The sequence below is a fragment of the Barbus barbus genome (assembly GCF_936440315.1).
Source record: "Barbus barbus genome assembly, chromosome: 8".
In the NCBI taxonomy this organism is placed as follows: Eukaryota; Metazoa; Chordata; class Actinopteri; order Cypriniformes; family Cyprinidae; genus Barbus; species Barbus barbus.
This window is the reverse complement of record NC_136736.1, coordinates 33093381-33105644: the sequence shown is the minus strand read 5'-3', so window position 1 is coordinate 33105644 and position 12264 is coordinate 33093381. Positions and strand designations below refer to the sequence as shown.

Genomic DNA, 12264 nt, shown 5'->3' with positions numbered 1-12264 from the left:
AGGCCTAAAAGTTTCAATAATATCAGTAAAATCTTTCCACCATATACTTTTTTTTCCACAAACTAAGACAAAGCATATACTATTTATTTATATATATATATATATATATATATATAAAAGTTTCCATAAAAAAATTTATTCAAGCATTAATTTAAATCATTAAATAAATACAAATAAATTTTATATTTTATTATCAAATATATATTTATATATTTTTTAAATTAGTGATTGATAATATATGAATAATTTAAAAATGTATTCAAATTGCAATCGTTAATTTATTCGTAATCTATTTATTTATTTATTTTTGTCCATCCAGATAACAATCACACAAGGAAAAATACAGACATGAGATGCCACCATGAATACAAACATCTACATACAGTATATGCATTTGGCTTTTATCCAAAGCAACTTACATTGTGTTTAGAGGCAGGATTTATAAATGCAATTAATTCAGCATGTGAATCAAACCCTGTGAATCAAATTGGCGTTGCAAGCATTATTACGTACAAAATGTAAAAATAAGAAGTTATAAAATATATACAGTAACTTCCCAGTTATGTTCGGTTTTGTAAGTTGGAAAAGTTACAGCCTATATAGGAGTTTGTTTACTTTTCAGTGCAATATTGAGGTACACAAATAACTCAAAGTTGAAAAAGTCAGTAAGCGCATCTCTGAATGCACCGCTCTGTTCTCTAGGAGACACATTAGTATATGTATAAGTCATGCACCATACGCTCTGTTATTGACACTTTTTTTGGTTTCGACCTAATTTAGATCAGACTTTTTTAAAGCTATAAAGCATAAATGAAAATAGATTCGATTGCACAGATAAAAATAAGCCCAAACTGATATGCACATTTACACCCTTCTCTGATGCAAAAGCTCTCCAGCATGTATTATTCCCCATAAAGAGGCCAGGCCATCCCTCAAACGGCCGCCCGCTGGCTCCATCAATCATTCGACGGCGTCAGAAAGCGTCACACACCGTCTAGACCCTCTGCCAGACTGTAGGCAGTCCAGTTCAGCACCCAGATTATTCTACTACAAAGCCATGCTGTTATAATAGCTGCAGTATGTGGTTTTGTATTGTGCTGCTGAAATACACGTCGTCTGGAGGGGAACTTATGTTGCTCTAAAACCTTTATATACCTTTCAGCATTCATAGTGCCTTCCAAAACATGCAAGCTGCCCATACCGTATGCACTTATGCACCCCCATACCATCAGAGATGCTGGCTTTTGAACTGAACACTGATAACACACTGGAAGGTCTCCCTCCTCTTTAGGCCGGAGGACATGGTGTCTGTGATTTCCAACAAGAATGTCAAATTTGGACTCGTCTGACCATAGAACACTTTTCCACTTTGAAACAGTCCTTTTTTAATGAGCCTTGGCCCACAGGACAAGACAGCGCAATTACCTGGACGATTGGGTAATTTGCTCTCCTACAGATCAGCAGGTCAGGAGCAACACAAAGGTGGTCCTAGCCCACTTGCAGAAATCGGGGTTGACTCTGAACAGCAAAAAGAGTTGTCTCACTCCCACAAGGGTAGTGGCATACCTAGGCTTGAATTTGAATTCGATTATAATGAGAGCATCTCTGACTCCACAGAGGCAGTCAGTGTTGCAGGAGTGCCTGTCCGAGTTCCTCAAAAAGGAGCCAGTCAGGTGGTGCCATTGGGGTTGCTTCACATGCGGCCATTACAGCGATGGTTAGCAAAACACAAATTGAGTCCATACGAGAATGGACAGCGACTGATTCCAAGAGACCTGGATTGTCTTCCAGCAGTCAAGTGGTGGCTCTCAACTACAGGCCTGAAGGAGGGAGTCAAGCTGGGCCCGTTATGTTCAAGGGAGACCATAACAACAGATGCCTCACAGGCAGGCTGGGGTGCTGTCTGGCGAGGCAATCCAGTACAGGGAATATGGGATGCCTCGTGGACAAGAGAACACATAAACCTCTTGGAGCTGGAGGCAGTATTTCGGGCCTTGATCCATTTTCTTCCTCAGCTTCAGGGGAAGCAGGTGACTTTTCGTTCAGACAGCACAACAGTCATGTCATACATACTGTAAATCACCAGGGCGGAGTACGTTCAATATCCCTACACAGGAAGGCCCGGGATCTCCTGTTATGGGTACATGCTCGAGGGGTGTCCCTGAGGGCTGTACACGTACCGGGAGAGGACAACGTAGCAGCCAACCTCTTGTCAAGGGGGGATCCCAGGCCAGGAGAATGGCGACTTCACCCAGCACTGGTACAGGCCATCTGGCTTCATTTCGGGAAGGCCAAAGTAGATATTTTTGCCACACAGGAAAATACACACTGTCCCCTGTGGTATTTGATGGTGGGCCCCAGAGGGCCCCTAGGGGTGGATGCTCTGGCAAAGAAATGGCCCCCAGTACTCCTGTATGCATTTCCTCCTTTCCCACTTCTGCCTGCAGTCCTAGCCAAGGTGAGAATTTTGAAGGCCAAAGTCCTTCAGGTGGCACCACATTGGCCTCAACAGTCATGGATGCAGAATCTAATCGCTTTGCTGAGAGGGTCACCATGGTGTCTCCCAGTCAGACAGGACATGCTGTCTCAGGCCCAAGGTCAAATCTCCTTCCCAAATTCAGGGAAGTACAGGTTGCACGTCTGGCCACTAGACTGGAGTCAGCCAGGAATCTTGGAGAAGCAGTTCTAACCACTTTGCAGGCAGCCAAAGCCCCATCTACAAGGCGGCTTTATGCTTCTAGATGGGAGAGGTTTTCCAGTCCATGGAGATCGACCCATTTTCATGTGAAGTAGATTCAATCCTGTCATTTCTCCAATTCGTGCTGGAGACTGGAGTAACAGAATCAACCTTGAGAGGGTATGTAGCTGCTATATCTGATTGTCATGAAGGCTACGGAGGTAACACAGTTGGGTTTCAACCCCTTGTCAGGCGTTATCTGAAGGGGGCTCACAGACTGCGTCCGTCTCGAGCTCGGCTAATTCCCTCATGGGATCTGGGTATTGTTTTGAAGGCTCTGACAGAACAACCTTTTGAACCGTTAGATGAAATAGGGATGGAATTTCTCACATTGAAGACCGCTTTTCTTTTGTCTGTGTCATCAGTTAAGAGGGTGAGTGAAATTCATGCCTTCTGCGTGCACCCTGCGTGTTTAAGATTAGGAGAAGGCTCATCTATTTCACTTCTTCCAAACACCTCATTTCTGCCAAAAGTTCTGCCCCGTTCCTTTGTTTCCAGGCCCTTGGTGCTAGAACCCTTCCATCGACCTCCTCACAATTCAGCGGAATCAGCAAGACTGCATCTGATCTGTCCAGTCAGGGCACTGAGAAGATACATCTCTTGCACACAGCAGATAAGGCATAGCGATCGACTATTTGTCTGTTATGGAGACTCTGTGCAAAGCCAGGCGGTGTCCAAGCAAAGGCTGGCAAATTGGGTGGTCAGGCTGATAGAGCTAGCCTATCACAGAGCAGGGATGACTCCACCACAGGGAGTGCTGGCCCACTCTACAAGAGGAGTGGCTACCTCCTGGGCATAGTTTAGAGGGGCTTCTCTGGAGGATGTGTGTGCAGCAGCTGATTGGTCATCATCTATGACATTTGCCAAATTCTATCGTCTGGATGTTGCTACGACAGTCACATTGACTGTCCTGCAAACAGCAGAACAAGCATGATCTGCCTCATGTAGACAATATCAAGGTGCTGGAAACTCTCTGATTTAACTGTGTAAATGACAGGAAAACGGATACATTTTCTTTTAGCATGAATTGGTTTCCTTGAGTTTATTGCCCCGCTTGGGTCTTCTCCCCTCCTGACCTTATCTGGTACACAGTTGACCCATACTGTGGCGTGTTGACTGACATGAAATAGAACGAAGGGTTGCGTAGGTAACCTAGTTCTGTGAATGAAGTTAACACGCCACACGGCGTGGTCACTCGGGGAGCATTTGTCACTAGTCGGCAAAAGAGAATGCATTCACATAATGCATCTTATAATCTTGTACTGCAGTTTTATCTGATCAAATGTGCATTATTATTATTCTTTAGCTTGGGTTGAACAAATCATTTTTGCTGAGATGGAACAGCAGCTACGCTAATTATGTCTCTATTTGTTTCTCTGTTTCTGCCACGGGATTAACATCCCATGGTAACTAGGAATTACAGAAGCTTCAGTCTGGATCCAACCCTTAAAGCGCCGGTTGCTTTGCACCTGTATTTATAGATCGTGATTGCAAGCGGGGCGTGGTTAATTTGATAAACCGTCTCATGACAGCTCATCCTTAGCGAGGCTGACCCATACTGTGGCGTTGACTTCATTCACAGAACTAGGTTACCTACGTAACCCGTTGTTTTACAGTATTCCACAATCTTTTCACTCACTCTTTCACGGATTGGAGAACCTCTTTATTTCTGAGAGCCTCTGCCTCTCTAAGACATCCCTTTTATAGCTAATCATGTTACAGACCTGATGTCAGTTAACTTAATTAGTTGCTAGATGTTCTCCCAGCTGAATCTTTTCAAAATTTCTTACTTTTTCACCCCTTTGTTGCCCCCGTGCCAACTTTTTTGAGACCTGTAGCAGGCATCAAATTTGCAATGAGCTGATTTAGTGGATACAATTTTAATATTTCTCCGTTTAAACATTTATGTTCTCTATGTTCTATTGTGAATAAAATATTGGCTCATGTGATTTTGAAAGTCTTTTAGTTTAAATTGTATTCAAATTTAAAAAATGTCCCAACATTTCTGGAGTTCGAGTTGTATTCCCCAATTTTTAATTGTACTGAACCTGCATTTTTCAGCAATTGTAGATTCAGTTTGCTGGTGCATGCTATTTCTGTGCATTTCTTTGCATACTGACTCGTGTGTGTTTTTCTACGGCAGGTGATGAGGAGAGCGGCTCGGGCAGCGGAAGCGGCTTCACCACAGAGCCGGAAGTGGTTCATACAGAGCCGCCGATGCTGGAAGCAGACAAAAGCGACCCTCAGCCACCAGCAGACGCGGCGGGCCCTCAGCAGATGCCTTCTCTGCAGTTACTATCCGCTGTAACGGCCCTCACATGGCTGCTGCTGCTGCTGCGGTGGAGATAATGGCAGTAGACACTTAAGACAGACGCAGCGTCACTTGCGCTGTTAGCCTTTCCCTAACTGGACCGGACGTTTTCCAAAAAAATAACAAGAAAAAGCCCATGAAAAAAGGAGAGCAAGCTAGCTAGCTAGACGTGAGGAGGAATCCTTTGCATCCTGCTTGTTCCAAAGAATGCTTGGTGCAATCAGAAGCCAACTGCTCTCATTTGTAAATGAAGTTAAAAGAAAAGCAAACTTTTCGGATGAAAAGTGGTCGCCGTGCAAATGGGATCGCTTTACTTTTTGGGGAAAGAATGGGAAAAAATGAAAATCTATTTTTGTTTTCCTTTTATACTGCATAAAATGAGACAACAAAATACGCTTTTTTTTAGTGTTTCGCCCCTCCCGAGTTCATTGTGCGATAAAAAGCAGACGTTATAAAGAAAAAAGTCAGAATATAAATCAATATAAATCAACTTGTTTATGTACCACTGTGAGAATGCATGGGGAGGTCATGAGTAAATGTTTTTAACTGTGATTTTCACACAATTTTAATGCTTTTACTCTTTTTTTTTTTTCTCTCTTGTTGAAGTGTTTTTGTTGTTATTTTGCTAGGCTGATGGCGATTTAAGGTCATTTTATAGGACTACAGATGGTGAGCATGAAGGTCGAGTTTTACAGAGGGCTGCTCCTGCTTAATTCAGAATTAATGATCCATATCTTAATATATAAAGGTTTTAGTTAAAAAATGTTTTCTTACAGAGAAAGGTTTATTTATATTTCTAATATAATTATATATTTTGGCTTTACCAGGTAGCAACATTTATTCAAAAGCGCATATCTAACAAAATAGCTCTCGCTGAGAATTATGTTTTTTTGCTCTTTTCAGTGCAAACCCGTTAATTTATTTAACACATTTTCTTTTTGGATGTACCTGATACAGGCTATTTTAAAATAAATTTCTTGTTGAATAACTCAGTTTCATTTGCCCCATATGTAATTCTGATTTGGGATAGTTTTTCTATTGAAAAGCCAGTGTTAAACCCGACTGATTCATGTTCCTTACGCTCATTTATATACCCGTTGTAATCGATTACGTATATGCACAACCCTCATTTACTTATGAACAGCTTTTTAATTTCTTAGTCTTTATATGTAGCTCACCATATCATCATTTCATGTATAAACATATACATTTACAAAATTATTTTGTTGTGAAACAACAGGCCTCATTTATAAAACTGAAGCAGATTAAATTTGTGTGTCAATATTAAATATATAAAACGTCTATTTTATTCTATATTTTGCAACATGCAAAATGTTTCTTTGTATTTGCATTTTTGACAGATTTGGAGAAATGTAGCATTCCATCACTTGCTCAGCAATGGATGCTCTGCAGTGAATGGGTGCCGTCAGAATGAGAGTCCAAACAGCTGATAAAAACATCACAATAATCCACAAGTAATCCACACCAATCCAGTCCATCAGTTAACATCCTGAGAAGCCAAAAGCTGAGAGTTTGTAAGAAACAAATCCATCAAGATGTTTTTTAACCTTTAATTGTTGTTTCCAGCTAAAATACAAGTACATAATCCATAAAAATGCTTCCTCCAATGAAAAAGTCGTCTCATCTGAATCAGGAGAGAAATATGCACAAATCAAGCACTGTTAACAAGAGAAAACAGTGCAAAACAGTTGTAAACAAATATGTGTGTGGATTTTGATGTGAGAGACTTTTCCCTGGTACATAGCTTTTCTCTTCTCAAGATGTTAACTGATAGACTAGAGTGGTGTGGATTACTTGTGGATTATTGTCAGCTGTTTGGACTCTCATTCTGACGGCACCCATTCACTGCAGAGCATCCATTGGTGAACAAGTGATGGAATGCTACATTTCTCTAAATCTGATGAAGACACAAACTCATCTGAATCTTTAATTTTAAACTTTAATTTTTTGGTGAACTATGCCTTTATTTTAAATTGCAATCAAATTTTTTTAATGAAAGATTTCCATTGTTCTGCTTATGTTTCATGAACGAGGCCCAATGAGTTTGAGTCGCTATGAATATTACAAGGGCACTTTCTTGGTTTGACTTGTATCTGTAGTCATGAATGTTGCCAATCCAGTGCAATTCAAATCCAATTTACACATTGAACAAACTGACAGAATTACCAGTTTAATGGCTCAGACCTCCCGTTATGAATGCTGGCATGTGTTAATGTATCGTTTTATGACAGCCTCTCCAAACAACTTGTGGTTTATGGAAGGACACCGTGCATTCATCCAGAACCATAAAGCTGTGCTTTATGTTCAAACCCGCCTGCTAAAACATCATGCTCTTGTCATCATTGAAATGCAAAGATGCTAAAAGATCCTCTAATGTCCTCTTCTCATAGATGTGTGAAAGTTGAATTGAAGCATCAGTGAGGACGGGTGGCGTGTGGAATATAGACACACAAACAGCTTTGAAAATGAAATGTGAGAGAGTCCGGTGATGCTCCACTGCGTCTGGTTTTGAAGGCAGGACAGGTAGCAGAAGACTGTGCTTTTTGCTCATGCCTGGGTACTTTTATCTTCCCAGAAAGACTCGGTGGGTTTTGGAAATGAGAAATTCAGTGAGCCAAAAGAGAGGGCACGTTGAGGAAAGGTCAAACACATAGCTATGTCTTAAAGTCAACATGAAGTCAGATTTTGAACCCTATTCACTGTAACATCTCCCTAGCCCTTGTGCTGTGCTGAAAGTCCTTTACCCAGTTTGGTGTTCGTGGTCAAAAATGACTGGCCTTTTCAAAATTGCTTGTAAATCTGTCATTGTGCTATATTATCACCAAATCATAGATTCAATCTTTTTGTCAGCATGCTTTGTTCAATTAGCACAGGTTTTGTATTTCTTTTTGGAGTTGTCTGGCTTCATTGATCTAAACGTATGCACCTCAGCTTTTGATTGAATATTGCTAAAATTTCTCACAAATAATGTTTTTTTCAGTTAAAAACTGAGATGCATTAGCTGAGTTTAAGGATTTATTTAAATATATATATATATATATAACCTAAAAGTCATCTTTTTTGATGTAGTGTCAGCTTTTGTCACATTTGATAGTCAAGCAACCTTTAAAAGACGTAGAAAAAACATAGAAAACACTGAGAACGCCAACACTAATAGTGAACACTTTTGAAAACTAAACTAATGGGAAAATTTTTAGACTTTAAAATTCTAAACTGTAATACTTTGCCAAATACAATATTTATGATAATTATAAAATTAAATGTAATTAATAAAAAATAAATAAATACAATTGTAGGCTTGTCATTTTTGACCAGGAACACCACAAGTTCAACAAGTAGGTAAAAATAAATCTCATACACCATGAGAGCCAATGTCAAGAACACAACATGAGGGCTAAATTCACTTTAAAATCATATTTGTTTGTTTTTTTCTCTCACTTAAAATAAACACAATGGAAGTTAAATACAGTTGGTCATTTTATGTTTAAATGCCGATGTAAATGCAAAAGAAAAAAAACACAAACGGAACAATTTCTAGAAGATAAAATTCGTGAATGCTCATCAGATGCTAACTTTACTTAAAGGAAGTCAAAAGTGGTCGAGTTTTCGAGTTTCTGTTTTCTCTTCCATTGACCTCCGTTCTTGTACACTCCTGTCAGAATCGGAAGAAGAAGCATGTCATGTAAAACTTTTCCTAATAGATTGCGTGTTTCTACTTGTGGTCTGAATGTATTTGGCTTTTCTCTTTTGTGCGGAGATGATACCGATTCAATGGTATCGCCTGTTTTATTGGTCTCGGAGGATGCAAAGACTTAAGCCGTCCATCCGTCAAATGGACAAATGGTTTTTATTTTTCATGTTGTAATGTGTTTGATGGATACAAACCAGATCCAAGCACTCGGAGTAAATCTGTTTCTATAGTTTTGCTTTCTTTTTCCACATTGCACTTTGAAATTGAGTTCCACATTTAGATCTTTATATGAGTGATGAAACAAGAAAAAACATTTACATGTTAACAAGTACAAGCCATGTCAAATACATGTTTGAAACACTTTGAGAAGATTGTGGTCTGAAAGTGAACGTTGTTCCTACTGAAGCACGCTGCTTTGAGCTACTATAGGTGAAGTTTTAATGCAACGTTTATGCAGACATGCCTTACAGTTTGTTTGTTTTCTTTTTTTTAAAGAAAAAAAAAAGTACTAAATGGATTGCATATTTGGATTTTGTTACTCTCTCTCTTATATACGGACAAGTAATGAAGGGGTGCAAATAAACATTTTATATATATATATAAAAACAACAACAAAAAAAAACATTGGTTGTCATTTTATGTGTGTGCATGTAAGCTTTTATCACATGCATGTATGAAATGAAGTCAATCATCAATTAGAAATATGCTGGTTACACTCATGCAACGTTTATTTAAGCATGCATCTTTACTCAGGCATTCATTCTGCAGATCAAAACAGATTTTAATGGAAACGCTGATGCGATCAAATTTAGTGAAGGAAAGAAAATCAATCAGGCTTTAAGGAATAATTACAAGCATAAGAGGTGTTTATGGTTTAATGGGCAATCTGAATGAATCTTAAAAACTGCATGATGGGATCATAAAACATGATCAAATTAAGGTTTGGTAAACGAGTGAGTCACCTGACCCAAATCAATCGATTTGATTGATTCATTAGAAAGAACTCCCCCATTTGGTTGCAGATTAGACAACATTTTATGTTTGTTTTTATGTGCAGTCAGCGAGAACAACACATTTTCAATATATTATTTCGCAGCACCCAGTCTTTCTCTCTCATTGCACACAATTCACAACTCTGCTAAAATATAAATATATATTTGTGCTGCAGATTCGAAAATGCTGCTGTAACCACCTATCCGTGTTTTAATGAACCATTTCTCCCAAAACAAATTTACTGGAGAGCAAAGGCCTTTCTTGAGGTGGAGGAAACATTAGGACAAACCTTCAACTGCAAATTTAGTTCCGATTCGATTTATGCGCACAGGCACAAATTGATGCATTTATGCACATTACCTTAGCTGTAAGTAATTATAAACATGCATTTTGCATGTTCTTTGTGGGAACATTTGACTGAATTATTCCTAATGTAGAAACTGCTGGGAATTATTCAGCTGCTGAATACAGTTAATTAGTCTGAACAAATGTTTTGCATTGGTAAACTCAGTACCCATGTCAGAAACCTAAACTACCATTTCAGATGACTAATTTGACAATAGACACTTAAAATAATTCCCAGCAGTTTAAACTGCAGTATTTACGTTACGTAGGAATGATGGTTGTTTTTTTTTTTTTTTTTAGATCCGCTTCATATGAGCATCTGCCTGTGGATATTTTCCAATTCTCACTTCCAATTCTTTTATGATTTTCTAGTGTTTTGGGCTCAAGAAGGGATCATCTTACATTGAAGCTGCTCTCACAACACATATTTTTATATTCAGGTCTTTAGGAGAATGCTTATGACACTAGCTTCTTACAAAACCCATCACAAATATGTCTGCGTCAAATCAGACTTATTATAACACTGTAATGATGATGATTTCTTATCTTTTTACCTTTGAATCCACCAAAACAATACAGTAATAAACATACAGTAGGCCAAAAAAAAACACTAATCGCTGGTATGGTGACAAAACAGCTCTTTTTTAATATATACAAATTAATAGTGCTAAGCATCTTCCCCATACTTTAATTAAAAACTCAAAATATCAAATTGAAAACCTTACATAAGCATTAATATAAGTAGTTTATGCCAAATGACCTAAAAGTGATTTATTTTTTTTTATTTTTTTTTTCTTTATGTAATGTCAACTTTTAAAATACACAATGTATTATAACATTTTCAACCACTGAAACTCATTGGACATGATGATCAGTGCATTAACTGTGGCATACTAAAACTAAAATGAGATCTAAAACACTAAAACTAAATATACTGAGAAAAACTCTGAATTGTGCGAAAAATACGCTTTATTAATCAAAACCCTGTAAATTTGTGTGAAAAGGAGTAAAAGGTGTCAGAGTTTTACTGCCTCTAGTTTTTGTTTCTTTAGGAAACTGAAACTGCAGAAATATGTAGTTATTGGTAGGTATTTCGTGTCTCGCTAAAAAGTGCACCCAGGTACGTAAATGCCATGAGACTAGGTTGAATAAAATCTATATAAATTAAAAGGCTAAAACTACATTTGAAAACACTGAAAAGTTCAAATTAAACATGAATGAAAACGAAACAACAGATGGGACGATTATAATACGTGTTAAACAAAATCCTTTTACAGTTATATAAATACACACAGAAAACAATATCACCTAAAACCTCATAATAATTGGAATAATTACCCAAAAAAAACACAAAAAAACAATACTTATTATATGATGATAACTGACAAGCTAGAACATTGTAAATACACTAATACACAATATTTTTTTTGTAATTTTTATTGAAAATACATTTGTGAATAGTAAAAGGAAAATGTCAAAATGATCACTAATTAGGTCCCTTTTTTGGAGTTTTATCATTGAACTCAGTGAAGTTAAATTAAACTAAAGCCAATGACTCCATGACCCCGTTGCCCGCATCTCATTATTTCACAGCACACGACTCGGCTAATGACCTCACGGGTCATAAAAATCATCAGGTGCCAGAGACGATCTGAATATTTGATACAATAAATTGGAGTTCCAGTTGAATTATACTGAGCATTACACTGGAACACCCCATTATGAAATATTGATGACATCATTTCCTTTTTTTAACAGACCCCTCAAATGACTCGGAATATTTTGCTCTTGTAATAAAATTCTGAACACTGAACCCTTGTCAACTGCACTGTACTCTATAAATGTAGGCAGGTAGGCAGATTGCTTGGTTTTAAAACAGAAATAATGTCTACAGAAAGTCAATATCCCTCTTGACAGCAAAAAGGCTGTTAGACATTAAAATAAATTGCTTGTAGAATGCCATGCGTTATGGTGTTGCTGTAAGGCAACATAAGTATGACTTAATCAGGAGTTACAGATACTTGGCAACTCGTTGGCGTTTTACACTCGTTTGATGATTCCCAGTGTGTTTCTGACTGCAATCTGTGTTCCCTCAATGATATTCCGGGTTTAACATGTATGGCGTGCCAAGACTGCCTTTTCTTTTTAAAAAAAAAAAAAAACAGA

The 12264-nt window shown here is 38.1% G+C and overlaps 1 protein-coding gene across 2 annotated transcripts in view; it reads left to right on the top strand.

Annotated features, from left to right (window-relative positions):
* The window catches only part of LOC306873584 (glypican-6-like), a 211226-nt gene extending 205185 nt beyond the window's left edge, over positions 1–6041 (top strand). The window contains exon 9 of one of the 2 annotated variants that reach the window (XM_079422990.1): positions 4881–6041. In XM_079422990.1, coding sequence (XP_079279116.1) covers positions 4881–5086 — 206 coding nt within the window. In that variant the 3' untranslated portion in view covers positions 5087–6041. The remainder of the gene's footprint in view (positions 1–4880) is intronic. The other variant, XM_079422989.1, reaches the window with a different exon arrangement.
* The last annotated feature ends 6223 nt before the right edge of the window (positions 6042–12264 follow it).